At 35.0% G+C, this 16,235-nt stretch overlaps 1 protein-coding gene across 2 annotated transcripts in view; it reads right to left on the bottom strand.

The window, feature by feature from the left end:
- Positions 1-722: 722 nt before the first annotated feature.
- PSMD14 (proteasome 26S subunit, non-ATPase 14) overlaps positions 723-16,235 on the bottom strand; it is a 100,132-nt gene continuing 84,619 nt past the window's right edge. For both annotated transcript variants that reach the window (XM_025933826.2, XM_086718746.1), the window contains exons 10-12: positions 15,197-15,322; positions 3,631-3,693; positions 723-1,139 (exon numbers count right to left, since the gene is read on the bottom strand). In XM_025933826.2, coding sequence (XP_025789611.1) covers positions 1,041-1,139; positions 3,631-3,693; positions 15,197-15,322 — 288 coding nt within the window. In that variant the 3' untranslated portion in view covers positions 723-1,040. The remainder of the gene's footprint in view (positions 1,140-3,630; positions 3,694-15,196; positions 15,323-16,235) is intronic.

Raw genomic sequence — 16,235 nt, 5'->3', positions numbered from 1 at the left:
CAGACAAGAATGAAATCTGTCTCATATGTTTTCCCATACTCCTTGGTGTACCCAGTATGGTGCTGTGCCATGAGGATTAATGGGGCAGTTATTTATGTAAATTAGGTTAGGAACAGGTTGAGGGGTAAGGTCATCTACAAAACCTGCCATTAGTCAAATTTTTGTCTTTACCAGAAAACTGAGTATTTTTAATTTGGAAAAGATGAGAGAAAGCAGAGTTATTTATGTGTTCATATTAAACTCACATTATGGTGACTTTTCTCATTTTGCTTTCAAGATTATATACCTTCTATTGCTGTCTTAGCTAAAAGTCTAATGGGAGTCGCAGCCGGCCACTCCCAAATAATCTCAACACTGTTGGTAGAATGTACTCTTTAAGAAAATGAAAAAGTCTAAATTAACATTGTCACCTTTTTCTTAAATGTACTCCTCTGGAACCCTGAAAAGTATAATACATTAAGAAACTGAATATATAATATTAATTTGTGACAGATACTTCAAATAAAACATGTCAACATTTTTTCCTGGGTTACTCACTAATGGGGCAGCAACTCCTTAATGGCAATCATTTTACATTTGTCAAGTTTTGTTATCACATTGATGTTTTATGTATTATAAGATCTTAAATTGCAAAGAGAAACATATCTTTGTGTGAGATTTCTAGAGCACTGTCAAATGTTACTCTGTCAATTCCACCCAGTGCCAAAAAACCTCAGGAGACATAGATTGTAAATGTATTTTATTTTGTAAGCAACAATCAAAATATATTTGTGTTACTGTTTTCTTCAAATATTAAATGGGATCTTAACAAAATTTGTCCACTTTGATGTATTCTTATACAACTTTGGAATCTGCAAAGACCCTGACCAAAGAAACAGAAGTAATTGCACAACTGAGACTGAAGGTGTTACAGTGCTGCAAATGATGCCAGATGTCTTACATTGAACCAAACACACCTTCAGAGGTCCCTTGATTTTGAGCATTAGGAACAACAGAGGAATATACGCTGAAAAGTATCACTAATAGCCTTTTGCATTGTTTTATTTAAATACGACAGTATCCAACATAGCTGCTAAACACTGGACGATATTTGAAGTCATAAGTACATCCACATGTTCCTCCAAATGACGTTTGGGATCCTAAATAAAAAAAAATGGGGAAAGAAAAAGAAAAAAGAACGATGTTACTGATAGAACAGTTACTTAAAGTAGCTGATGAAACTGGTAAAGAAAGCCAAACCTAAATTTATATATATATGTACAATTTAACTTTCCTAATATATCGCTACATTCTTAGGATTTCTAAATTAATTAAAAATTAAGTACCTGATAAAATAATAAGATTTACCCCGAAAGACTGATTTACACAATTGATGCTATGACTCTGTACCAGAAATTACAAAGAGTAACAAGGAATTCTATAAAGCCGCAGCATCTGATTTTTTAAAAAACAAAGTTTAAGCATTTATATGTGTGCATAAGCCCAAGTATGTGTGCGTATTTTGTGTCTTTCATATTTATTGACCGAGTGGGCTCTTTACTCAAAGCAGACATACCAATAGGTAAGAGTTGAATGTGAATTCTCATTACTTCCTCTGTAATTTTAATTTAAATTTAATTCATGTATAATTTTTAGTATTTCAGGAAAGGTGCTTTAAATGATTCAGGAAATATTCTTGGATCAAAAGTCAATGTTAGTTGTTTAAACATTTAAATGCAATTTGGATCAATTCTACATTGTTAAGAATATATATTTTATACACTTATTTTGAGAAAAAAACTATCATAGTAAAAGTATATAGGTATAGTCTTTTAACTGAAACCTAATTAAATCCATATATAAAATGTCTTAGTTAAAAATGAGGCTTAAAATAACATTATAATAAATGAAGTCAAATTAAAATGCTTAATTTATATTCATGTCTAAGGCTGAGCTGAATGAAATCTATCAGCTAAATATGAAAGCTTTAAAATAATATATGTGTGTGTGTGTGTGTGTGTGTGTATACATATATATATTGCACACATTAAAAAAACTCTCAATTAAAGCATTATTTTCGTTTGGGTATTGCTAAAATACCCAAGACTCCTAACTTTAAACAAATGTTCATCACTGGAATTATTTCTTGGCTGTTCTTTCCTAAATTACAATTTCAATATATGCTTGATTTCCTTAAACAAACCCAGGGATGCAACATTATACAAATAATTTTAAGTAACTAGACCACATATTAAATTTTCTTTATTTCAGAAATACACCTTAGGACATTTTAGTGAAAGTGACTTTTTGAAAGCCCGGGAGGAGAAAAAGATAGTGATCTGATTCCATTCTAGACAGGTTTGCTTTTGCCATGCGATAGGTTAAAGCAGTGAAATGCTGTATTTTGAAAAATGATTCTGATCATTATTCAACTTTGCCCATTACATATTTTTCAGCTTTGCCTTTAATTTAGACCTTTTACTTGTTGCTAACTGTTACCACAATCTCCATCGTAGCTTCAGATTCATTTAGTCAAAAAATCCTAAATTCTCTAAAGGGTAAGGCTCCAAGCCGGTGATCTAATAATAAATATGAGACTACAATAAATAGTGGGAAAAGACAACGAGAGTAACTGTATCACACAGGATGAGAGATTAAGATGAACTATACTTCATTTTGTTTTGGGAGAGTTCTTGTTGTTTTTAAATTATAATATGCAGACTGCAGTTGAGATTTAATTTCCCTGATTATGATATTTAAGTCAGACCTTTGCCCCTCCTGCTTTGTTGGAGTAACTGGTTTTGTAGTGAATTGGTAACACACTTCCCTCAGTTATCTACATTACTTCTTGTGGCAGCTGGGTGATTCTTAGAGATTTCCCATCCAAGAATGGTCCTGGCCCAAACCTACATAGCTTGTGAGATGTGATGGGATCAGAGCATATGGTAGGATGGCTGAAAGCAAAGACAGCTTAGTGTCTTGCATCTGAAATATCAAGATTCTGCCAACATCAGCAATATGATAACCATGTTCCATGAAATGAAAAAAAATGTAATCAACATTCTTTAAAAAACAGTTTAATTAATCTGTAGATTCTTTTAATTGGTTGGTGTGTTCCCCCAACCCTCAGAAACTAGGAACTAAAATATAGATTTCATCTTGGAAAAGTGAAAGAGCAAATACTTAAAACCCTTCTTCACTCACTATACTCCAATGGGGCTCTAAGCCTTCTCAGGAACATTACCTACATATTGAAACCTAGAAATTGACAAACTGTATCATTTAAAAAACTGTTACATATGAAATAAATCTACCATTCTACTATTCACTGATGATGTTATTTCCAGTAAAAATAATACTTGAAAAATTAATACAACTCAGGACCTAAGTTTCCTAATTTATTTCTAGTAAATTATTTTCACTAAAGATAGTATCTCACAGGTATGTATATTTGTGACTTCACTATATATGGCAAAGAGAATTTGACATCAAGTAATTCAGTGACCTTTAAAATTAGCATCGTATTTACATGACAGAAGAAAAATGTAGAGTGAACAGACAGGAAAAAAAATCATGCAGGCCCTAAAACAGTTTTAACTCTACAAGAGCATGTTATTATGCGACTGCATAACCTATTACGGTATACCTCACCTGCTTGCCAACATTCTTTATTGCCAGCTGTTCAGGTGTCATCTTATCTTCTTCTTCTACAGCCTGTGAACGAAACACAAAGGACAGAGTTTCAAATTCTAAATTTACTTTTCCCACTGTAGAATATTCAAAGACAATGGTGACCATAATTTTCATTCACAGAATCTTTGATTCAAGTGACTTATTAAACAAAAACGTGATTTTGCTACTCTTTAGAATAACCTTCAATTGTAGTAAAAACGACTACCACCATCATTTTGAAAACAGACTTAAGAAATATGTAAAAGAAACTGAATATGTTAAACTGGACCACCAAATGATAGTATTAACTCTCTGGACGCTGTCACAGAATTCTTTGAGGGATGGCTAAACCGGAGGACAGAAGCCCCCGAGGCAGCTGTTTATGGCACCATGATGCTAACTAGTCCTATTCTGTGTTCTTTCCCTTTTCCTACTCCCGTCACACCTCTGCCCCAACTTCCCATTTCTTTGTCTCCTTTTTCTTGTCAACTGAATCTTTATATACCCAGTATCTATTTAACTACCAGTATCTCTTCAGATCAAAGGAGCTTCTGGCTTTTTTTTAAGGTTTATTTATTTATTTATTTTTGAGAGAGAGACAGAGAGAGAGAGAGAGTCAGAGAGACAGGAGACACAGAACGTGAGAGAGAGAGGGGCAGAGAGAGAGGAAGACACAGAATCCGAAGCAGGCTCCAGGCTCTGAGCTGTCAGCACAGAGCCCGATGTGGGGCTTGAACTCATGAACGGTGAGATCATGACCTGAAGTTGGATGCTCAACAGACTGAGTCATCCAGACGCCCCAAGGAGCTGCTCACTTTTGATCCACTTAACAAATCATATAGTTTTCTCCCTTCACAACTCTACACATTTAAAATCTCTAAAAGTAGTACCTGTATTCAGAAAAAAAATCTCACTTCTCCATGACTGGTCTTTAGTAATCATGAAGAAACAGAGTAATGTGAAGTTTTCAGCATGAAAAACGTACTTGAATTAAAATCCAAATCAAGTAAAAATGAAATCAACCAAAATATACATAAACCATTTTCTAGTATTATCAGTTAGCTACAAACACTTAGGTGCATGACCACAAATTTTCTAGCAAGTAATTATGAAAAATTACAGAATTTAGATTAGCTACCATCACTGTCACCCTCTCTCAACAACAGCACCACCATAAAACCTCTTTATTGAGAAGGAACCTCCTTAAGAGTTTGGGTATGTTTCTGTCTGAATGAAGCCAGGACTCTGTATCAGGTGAACTCCTTGTCTTTAGTGCCTGATAAACGGAAAACAAAGAAAACTGAAGGGTCACCAACCTTAAGAAATAACACCACAGCACTTACCACAAAGATGGTTACAAAAGAGGGTGAGATGGTGGGGGTAGAAAGCAGGAAACCAAAATCCCAGTGAGGGTTAGATTTGGATACTCTAAACTTAATAATCTTGCAGCTGCCAAATTTCTTCATGTGTGAACAATGAACATGTAGGAAATGCAATCATCAGACATTTCCCATAAACTGGGAAGTTTGGCTGCATTTCACACCTTCTTAATAGTTTTGTAAACAGAGAACTTGAAAATGAGCAAAGATGGCAAGTGTCTAATTTTATAAATGGACAAACTATCTAGAGAATTTTCCCCAGTAGAACCTGCCTAAAGAGAAAAGATGGTGAATAAGTACTGTATCTAGTGATTATTAGAGGATACTTATTTACAACACATCATCAAGAAAATACATTTATGACTCATAAAACTGAAAGAAGGAAAAATAAAAGTTAATAACACTCCAAATCTAGAATTCCCTAGATAGAGAGTATGTTCATTTTCAGAGTCAGATGTCACTCCTATTATTCTCAGCTAGTTAAAAAAGTATTACCTAAGTGGGAAATTGCTTCCCCGCTATCCCAACAATTTATATATATAGAAACAAAGACAACACATAAAAAAGTTTCTTTTCCTCAATTACTTTGACAAATCCTGACACTATACCTTACCTACTTGAAAACATTATTGATGAATGGAACAATTCACTTAAGTTGTATTCTGCATTCATTCAGTGTTAGCTGCTCCATGCACATGTCGAAAACAGTACAGTATTGGAAGGAGGTAAGAGTTTTGGAATTTGGCTCAAAATACCAGTCAAGGTACAAAATAGTTATTACAAAGTATTATGGAGTATCACAAATATCAAAGATGGCGGGTACGCAAAGATGAAAGTCAAAAAGCATTTTTTCACTTTTTCTCTTCACTGGTCCTTTTCTAAAAAGGTTAAACAGAACATAAAAAGTTCTAACTTAATTCTTAAAATCTTTTACATCATTTAACCACTTTACCAATTAGTTTTTCCATTTCCAATAATTAAAAGAGAGAGTTCACAAACTCTTTGAGAAGTGCAGATGGTAAAAAGTACTCCCAGCCATAGATGCCATCTGGAAAATGAGGAGCAGCTGTAGATTTAGGCATATACTAAGGTTGCAAACCCCCATGACAAAGAATAAGCACATCTCTTTCATTCTAAGATACACCAGATCAGACCAGATCATCACATCAAAACCTTGAATGTTTTCTCCACTTACCTAAGTTACCTAGATCTCATCTGCCATCTGGGCATGACCAGTTTGTCTTCATTCATAGTTCTAATCTGGCTAGTCACCAGGAAAAATTAAGAAATGGTAGCAGCAGAAACAAATGAAATTCAGGCACAGGCAGTGTCCTCACTAGGGGAACTTCTGTGTTTATGGCAACTTCTGTGATTTGGCATCAAATTTTGCTTTTGCATTCATGCTCTTCGGTTTACTCAACCAACAAAAAAGCACTGAAAATGTTTGTGGCTATTCACACTAGAAACGTTTTTAACAGTTTATCAACAAAGACCCCCAGATGGCTATCCCATCATGCACGGTCTGCACAGTTCTAAGAAATTCCTAGAATTTGGTCTGTTATGTTATCATAATCCCCTCAGACGTACCCCCATGTTAAACAGGCTTTTACTAAACCCATTAACTTCATTCTCCTTTTTCTGGTAATGGTCAAATTTCTTAAATGGAAAACAGGTATCTCAGATTCTACCATTTTATTTACCCTTTAAAAAATATGGACGGGATCTTTTGCACTTCATTTACACTCTTTTAAGGATCTCCACCAGGTAAAATCCAATGAACTCAGTTTTCTTGAACTTTCTGAACGCCTTAAAGAGCTTCTTCAATCGCTGTTTTCTCTTCTAACCCTTTAACCTCTCTGTTTTTATAACACCATGTCTCCTATTCCACTCCATACTTCTCTGGTCCTTGGGCTTCTTTTCTTCCCTTTGAAATATTAACTTTCTTTACTCTATAACATTCCCTGATCCCATTTAATAAGCACGTGCTTTCTAAAATCACATAGATGGTAATTTTTTTCACCATCAATCTCTGCATAACTGCTAGTGAATTTCAAGATATTGTCTTTTCCTTCTTTCTTGATTTTATATGAAGTTAATGTATTGACTATATAACTGAAAATCACATTACTGGGTTAAGGGTAAAGAACAAGTTTAAAGAAATGGCTTTTATAAAACATACTTGAGAAAGCAAAATTAGCACACATCAAACAATTAGAAATCTGAGACAGGAGAAGAGGTGTGAGTTTGGAGAATATAAAATTGGTTTTCCTACAACTATCAGTAATTACATATTACCAGACACTTGCTTTTACAAATATTGATTTACTGACTCCTTAAAACATCCCAGTGAAGTAAGTTAATATACATTTTATATGTAAAGGAATTAGGCACTATCTCCTTGGGAGAACCATATGTTAATTCCAGCAATACTCCTATTATATATAAAAAAAATGTATTTCTAACTCTCCTTTTGAAATAGCTTGCAACACTTTAGGTACATTCTATGCATGTCCTCGACAGCAGAATTTTCATTTACATATTCAATAATCACTACTAAGTACTCCCTCTGAATAAGATAGTTCTCTCTTCAAGGAGCTCACATTTGGGCTTTACTTGCCTGGAAATCTCAAACTGCAATGCAGTATGAAATATACAAAAATGGAATGTGCACAAAGAACAATGGGGCCACATATAGAATATAGCCAATAAGCAATGCAACTGTGACTTCAACAGTACTATCTATCTCCAAAGACCTTGAAGCAATATTCATGACAATTGAGGAAATAATTACTTTATAATGACATATCCTGGATAATAATAAAGCCAAACCCATGATTTAATAAGCAGCCTGAACAGCATAAATTCTAAAAATCTTACAGGGAATCCAATTTAAAAGTGTAAGTACATGAAATAGGGATATACAATAAACATCATAGGTGTATGTGTATGCACCCATAACAGAAATTATAGTTCAGCCTGTTGAAAAATTTCTATGACAGAATCTACTAGATGCCTACCCAACATGTATCCTCCCTTTCTTCTTTTGTAATACCACCCTAATTTCCTTAAAGACAGTGCTGCTCCCAGGTAAAAGACCACACTATATATATAGCCTTTCTCAAAGTAGATGTGTCCACTTGAGTTCTGCCAACGAGACTATAATCAGAAGTGCTGTTGGGTAGGGTTTACGAAAAGGACTGTGAAACGGAGCAGATTTAGCTGGGGCGCATCCCTCTCTTTTGCCCCTCCTTTTTAACCAGTTACTGGGAACTCAGATGGGATGGCTAAAGCTCTAGCAATCACCCTGAATCATGAGGATATCTAGAGGATGGAAGCCAATATGAGGAAAGTGGAGCAAAATATAGGAGGAATCTAGGTTCATGAAGACTTCAAAGTGTCATACTGGCCTTGACTTGCAAGACACCTACATTTCTTTCTTTTTCTTTTTCTTTTTTATTAAGAGACCTACATTTCTATCTTGTTGAAACCATTGCTACTTTGAGCTAACACAATCTTAGATATAAGCAATATCTGGTTAATGCAAAAACTGAAAACAATTCAGGATTTACATGAAGTATATATTATTCCTCTACTTCCCACCTTTGAGGTGACACTGTTCATAACATAATATGTTGAGATAAATGTGAGATAGGTATCTTTGAAAAAGAAAAGGAAGGTAACATAGTAGGAACTTTTCAAATTGTTATACAATTCAATTTCTACACATAAGAGCAGGTTGTAAATACTTCTATAAGTCGGTACTTATAGAATTTTTCTTCAAAATAAACCTTAAAAGAGAACATGTTAGTTTTAAGAGATATATGCATTTATAATTGAAACATAGCCCCTCTGCAAAGTGCTGTAACTCTTTACTTACCCACTAGTGATGCATTTTCCCAAATCATTTCTTAAATTTGAAAATAAAATTTTTCTTTGACTACTTAATAAGGTTGAACTTGTCTTTTCATGTTTATATGCCATTTGTCTTCAGTGAGTTTTCCAGCTGTTTTGTCCAAAATTATTGTTTTTTAAAACTACGTTATAGGGATTCTTGTGGATACTATACAATTTTTTTGGATGCTAGTCTTTTCTGTGTTACCAGTACAAATATTTTCTCCCAGTCTGACTCCTAACAAGCAGTCAATAAATGTTAATTTATTATTTTTGTTGCAGATAAACCATACTGTCAAGTTATCAAAACTGTAAATTACCTCATTGATATTCTTACTAGCATTAAAGTAATCTTCCCTATAATAGTATATATTCCCTATATAGTAATTTTTCCTATAATCTAGAATCAATGATGATTTCCAGCTGGAACACTACATATAAATCAGGGCACGTTCTTCAAAGCCAGACCTAATTCGGCTGGAATTTAGTTTGTACGGGCCCATCAACTTTTTTCAAAGCTAAATTATCTCCAAAGACTTCTTGCTACATGTGGCAAGCTTTACAATACTGACAACAATATTTACAATACTGAATCTTCCTATGTGAAAACAAAGGAATCTATTTTATAAATGTTTTTAGTATTATTGAAATAAGCCATATACATTTAAACATGTATTTCTTATGGTAATTATTTCTAAGTATTTTATAAGTTTGGATACTATGAACTGACTTGCCTATTACAGTTTTCACCTGGTTTCAGCTTATGTAATTGCATGGTTACCACATACATAATTCTCTATTTTAACAGTTCTGATGGTCTTCTAGTTTAGTCTCTTAGATTACTGTTTGATTGTAAACATATCCTATCATACTTAAATAATGATAATCTGTCTTGGTCTTCCCAATATTTATTTATTATTTTGTTTTTCTTATCTTATTGCACTAGCATAAACCAACATTTTCCCAGTTAAAATAGCTACTGTAGTAAACCAAATGTAATCATATAATTACATGTTTTATATCTAATCACATAAAAAATATGCCTGAATTTTCTTTCAGGTTATAGAGTAGGTACTATTTCTACCTGAAAGGTAAAGTGTCAGATCTCAGAATTTATAGGGCTGCATGTTTGAAAACAAGGTAAATTTTTATGTCTCTGTTATTTTTTTCTAAGTTTTATTTATTTAATTGATCTCTACATCCAACGTGGGGCTCGAACTCATGACCCTGAGATCAAGAGTTTGATGCTCTACCATCTGAACCAGCCAGGTTCCCCTCTTTATGCTATTTTTTTTTTTTTTTTTGAGAGAGAGGGAGGGAAAGAGAGAGAGAGATTGTGTGGGTTTGTACAGGGGCGAGTGTCAGAGGGAGAGAGAGTGAATCTTAAGCAAGCTCTAGGCTCAGCAAGGAGCCCACTATAGGGCTCAATCCCACGCCCCTGAAATCATGACCTGAGCCAAAATCAAGAGACGCTCATCCGACTAAGCCACCAAGCACCCCTTATTTTATTCTTAAAATGCTCCTTTTATAATTCACTTTTCACTTGCACATTCATTTACAAGTATCCAATCAAATATTATCAGTATTTTAAAACCTGATACATCTTAGCATGAATAAATTAGAGGAGATTTAGAATAACAGAGTGTGGTGGTTGTAGTTCAGTAATTAGAGAAATCAATGACTAGTAATCAAGCAGAATCTTTGTGTGGAATTCAGACTTGAAATAGAAAAGTTGGGACAAAGGAATTTAATTATTTTCTAATCTTCTTTCACTTTAGGAGCTAACTGGCACCTAACAGTAATTACCTTAGTTTAAAACACCAACCAATTAAAAAGAATACTATGAAGAATTGGTAGCATGGGCATTTCTTTTTATATTTTAAGTGTTACTAAAAACTCCACCACATTCTCTTTCAATCACAGAGGGAATTACATTCTCAAATTTGGACTCCTTCATATCACAGCTTACACATTGTTTTCATTTTATAACCAAACCTTACAAGTTTTTGAGTACTACAGAGATTTTTTAAAACTGTAAAATAGGAAAAACTTCTGTGGATGGGCAGCAGTAACCATAAATAGGTTATTTCCTGGCAGTGGTACCAATATGAATTTACTTAAAACTTGCAATGTTACAGAGAAATGAAAACCATTCCTACAGTCTGCTGAATAATATTACTTAAGTCACTAATGTATAAAAGGTTAACTGTTTTAAGTATGATAAACTATTTCTTTCTCTTTAATCTTCACAGCATGAAAAACATATACTAGAAAGATAAAAAAAATTTTCCCTATAATCGAGAATCAATGATGATTTCCAGCTGGAACACTACATATAAATCAGGGCATGCTCTTCAAAGCCAGACCTAATTCTGCTGGAATTTAGTTTGTATAGGCCCATCAACTTTTTTCAAAGTTAAATTCTCTCCAAAGACTTCTTGCTACATGCAGCAAATTTTATACACTCTCCGTTGGCTAGTATTTATTTGGTAGGTTAATGTAAAAAGAAAAATATTACTTTCTTTTTAAACTTTGAGAGAGAGCCTGTGAGCACATGAGCGAGAGAGGGGCAGAGAGAGGGAGAGAGAATACCAACCAGGCTCCATCATGTCAGCACAGAGCCCAATGTGCGGCTCCATCTCAGAAACCGTGAGATCATGACCTAAGCTGAAATCAAGAGTCGGATGCTTAACCAACTGAGCCACCCAAGAGCCCTGAGAAATAATACTTTTTGGTGTGACAACCAAAAAAAAATTTTAGCTGTCTCCAAAATCTTAAGCTCTAGCTCCTATCATTAAATTTTAGTCCTGTATTTCTACCTGCTTGTTTAAAATACAACTCGATCTCCTTTCTCAATCCTTCTACTTCAAAATTGGAAAATTTTCATGGTACTAACATACTTTTAGTCACCTAGGTAGGAAACCCTGAATTCATCTCTGATTCCTCCTTCTTCTTTCACTCCATCTATCCAGGTGCCATGTTTTCTTTATTTGTCTGCTGATGCCTCTGTTCCCAATACTACTCTGGTAAACCAAAATACCTAGTACCTTTTGTTTGGGTAACAGCAAGCTCCTCCTGAACAGAACCTCCATGTCAAATCTCCTCTTCCGGCACAGCCCTTCTTCTACACTGTCGTCAAATTACATTTCTAAAATTAGGTTCTGGGATATCATACTCCTAGTCAAAAATAACTCTCTCCTGGGACACCTGGGTGGCTCAGCTGGTTAAACGTCAGACTTCAGCTCAGGTCATAATCTCATGGTTCATGAGTTCAAGCCCTGTGTTGGGCTCTGTGATGACAGCTCAGAACCTGGAGCCTGCTTTGGATTCTGTCTCTCTCTTTCTCTCTGTCCCTCCCCCACTTGCCCTCTGTCTCTTTCTCTCTCTCAAATATAAACAAACATTAAAAAAATTAAAAAAAAAAAACCCAACAACTCTATCCTGGTATTCTAAATCCTGTTACTTGAATTCAATAACTTTAAAAAACTCTTCCCGGGGTGCCTGGGTGGGTCAGTTGGTTAGGCGGCCGACTTCGGCTCAGGTCATGATCTCGCGGTCCGTGAGTTCGAGCCCCGCATCGGGCTCTGTGCTGACAGCTCAGAGCCTGGAGCCTGTTTCAGATTCTGTGTCTCCCTCTCTCTGACCCTCCCCCGTTCATGCTCTGTCTCTCTCCGTCTCAAAAATAAATAAACGTTAAAAAAAAAAAAATTAAAAAACAAAACAAACAAACAAACTCTTCCCCACTCACCCTCATATAGTATATACTCTAGCCAAACACAGTTTCCTAAAGGTGTCTTTGCCTTTCTGTCTCCTGGTCTTTGCCTGTGATGTTTATTTTGCCTAGGGTAACATTTCTCTGTATGTCCAAATCTTATTCATGCTTTAAGGTCTAGTTCAAATGCTGTATTCTCTAAGATAGCATCCTGGGTCTCCCACAACTGAAAGCAAGGGCCTCTGAATCTCTATAGGACTTCACTATATTCTCTATGGTAGTGTTCTCTAACTTCCAACTTGAATGAGTACACAAATCTCCTGGAAATCTTGATAAACTATAGATTTTCATTCGGTAGGTCTGAGAGTCTATATTTCTAACATGATCCCAGGTGACACTGATACAGCTGGTTTGTGGACTATTTGAATACTGACGTGTTATGGAACACACCAATTTTAGCCTACAACTCTGATTATTTGTAAACTTTTTTTACTGCCTGTTTTCCTAAAAATGAAGGAAGGATCCCTGTTTTCCACTGCAACTTGTACAGGAGATATGCAATTGATATTTGTAAACAAAACCCTGCAAAACTTGTATGTTTTACAAATTACAGGTTTTCAATCCATTAATGGGTTGCAAGCTATATGTACGTGTATATAATATGTATGTATATAACTGAAACAATAAAATTAAGTCAAATGAGAAAAAATATATCACATGTAATAAGGGTAAATATTGTTTTATAAAACTTTTGTTGCAACTACATATACACACATATACATTTGCATGTACTTGGTTAAAAACGTAAAATCTGTTTTCTAATTTTTTTAATGTTCATATATTTTTGAGAGAGAGAAAGAAAGACAGAACATGAGCAGGGGAGGGGCAGAGACACAGGGAGACACAGAATCCAAAGCAGGCTCCAGGCTCTGAGCTGTCAGCACAGAGCCCGATGCAGGGGCTCAAACCCACGAACCATGAGATCATGACCTGAGCCAAAGTCAGACGCTTAACTGACTGAGCCACCCAGGTGCCCCCAAAATCTGTTTTTCATGTGAGTTTTAGTCAAGAAAGCTGTAAAATACATGTTATGGGTGGAATCATGTCCCCCAGAAAGATATGTTGAACCCTTAACCATGGTTAGAGATTAAAGTTGCCACAACCTAAGAAAACCTGGGACTGAAGAATGTGGAAAAGGAAAGGAAAGATATTCCCCTGGAGGCTTCAGAGGGAGCATGGCCCTGCCAATACCTTGATTTGGGACTTTTAGCCTCCATAATCATGAGGGAATGTATTTGTTTTAAGACACCCAGTTTATGGCAGTTTGTTATGGCAGTCCTTGGAAACTAATAGAACACAGAAGAAACATTTTATTTTATTTTTTAGTTTGTTTGTTTGTGTATGTGTGTGTATGCATGGTTGTATATACTGACTGACTAAATAATTGACAGAGAGGTAGGGGCAGAGAGAGAAGGAAAGAGAGAATCCCAAGCAGGTTCCACACTGTCAATGTGGGCCCAATGCGGGGCTCAAACTCACGAACTGTGAGATCATGACTTGAGCCAAAATCTAGAGTGGACGCTGAACTGACTGAGCCACCCAGGCACCCCCAGATATACTTTAGTCACAGCTCAAGTATTTTCTTAATTTCAGAATTATAAAAAAAATATAAATCTATGAACAAGAATATTATGGCCACATATATTTTAGTATACAATAAACATTTTCAGGAGATTCTACAAAATATAACTTTTAAACATACTCATATAAGTAATCTCCCCTATTCTTTTTTTTTTTTAAGTTTACTTATACATTTTGAGAGAGAGAGACCACAGGGAAGGGGCTGAAAGGGAGAGACAGAATCCCAAGCAGGCTCCACAGTCAGTGCAGAGCATGATGCAGAGCTTGATCGCACGAACTGTAAGATCATGACCAGAGTCAAAATCAAAAGTTGGATGCTTAAATGACAGAGCCACCCTGCTAGTTATTTTTCCTTACATCATCATCACTTATTTTCTTATAGCACTAATCCTAATACATTATATTGTGTTTCTTTGTGTTTTTCCTACCAGAAAATAAGTTCTGTGTGGACAAGTATTGCTTCTTACCATACCCCCTGTGCCTGGTGCATAGCAGGTTTTCAAGAGACACTTATTAAATGGAAAAAAGAAAAGCTCGTAAACTAAACTGTAGGTAGAAGTATTAAATGCTGTTGTTATTATCCTACATCTACTTGTTTCCCATTCCCTCCCAAGAAAAAGCCCTTTGGATAATCAAAAAATTTCAAATTAAAATCTAGCCAGCTGCCTGTTTTATTAAAGTTGTACTGAAACACGGCCTCACTCACTCCTTTACATACTGTCTGTGGCTACTTTTCTACTACGACAGCAGAGTTGAGTACCTACAACAGACTGGATGGCTTTCAAAGTCCAAAATATTTACTATTTGATCTATAAAATAGGCCACTCTATTTTTTAACTATGTATATATTTATACAATACTTGCCATCTAATCATATGTATTCTAAAGATTATAAGAAATAAATGTGGGAAGTAACCTTCACCTTATTGTAATTCTTGGCTAATTCCAACATCTCTTTTACCACTGATTCATTGTGTTTACAGTGTTCACTGTAGTCCTGAAGTGTCAAACCTTCCATCCAACTCTTCTTATGCAAATTTAGCAACATCTGAAAAATATAAAGAGTGATTATTTTCCTGTATTGAGGATACCTCTTCACTTGTCCTGAGAAACAACTTCACAAAATTTGGAATTAATGAATTTAAAATTTAATTTTATTAACTTAAATTCTAGTAAGAATTCTCCTAAATTTATATTAATATAACCTAAGGAGTATTCCAACCTCATGGCCTTTGTACTTGCTGTCCTTCTGTCACAAAGACTATTTTCCTTATCTTTGCATGGCTTACCTTTCTCATTTCCTTAAAAATAGGTGGCTTTCCTCATCACATTATATAAAAAAGCCACCTCACACTATCTCAAACATCTTTCTTCCCTTATCATTATTTTTAGAACATTATCAACACTTCAAAATTTTATTATTGCATTTCTCGCTCACTAAAATATCAAAAGAGTAGAAACTTTCCCAGTTGATTTCAAGATCACCAGGATGTAGATTCTAGAACAATATCTAATCATAACAAACATTCAATAAACACCTGTTGAATGCATAAATGAATGAATGGATGGATGGATGGATGGATGGATGGATGGATGGATGAAACTGCTATGTTACACACAAGGTCTCTAATAGTTCATACAGTCCAGCTTTCAAATACCAAGGTAAGGAGGTAAATGCCCCATTTACTGAATGACTTCATGTAAATCTTACTGTGCCTCAGTTTACATATTTATGAATTGGGGGCTTATATTAGATAATAAATTTCTTTTCAATTCTAATATTCCACCCATAATTTTTAAAATGAAAACTTCCTTACTGTCTAAATGAAAAGTCATGAAACTGGGCAGGAAATCACAGATTTATCCAGTGTGCAATCAAATCAGCAAACTAGGATCAAACTCTATTAGTGATCGTGGAACTAAATACCTTAGTTCACTGTTTCTCAAACTGGACTCCTAGT

The sequence above is a fragment of the Puma concolor genome, chromosome C1 (genome assembly GCF_028749965.1).
Source record: "Puma concolor isolate L17-30 chromosome C1, mPumCon1.1.hap2, whole genome shotgun sequence".
Taxonomy (NCBI): Eukaryota; Metazoa; Chordata; class Mammalia; order Carnivora; family Felidae; genus Puma; species Puma concolor.
The sequence above is the reverse complement of the archived record's forward strand: the minus strand, read 5'-3'. Positions and strand labels throughout refer to the sequence as shown.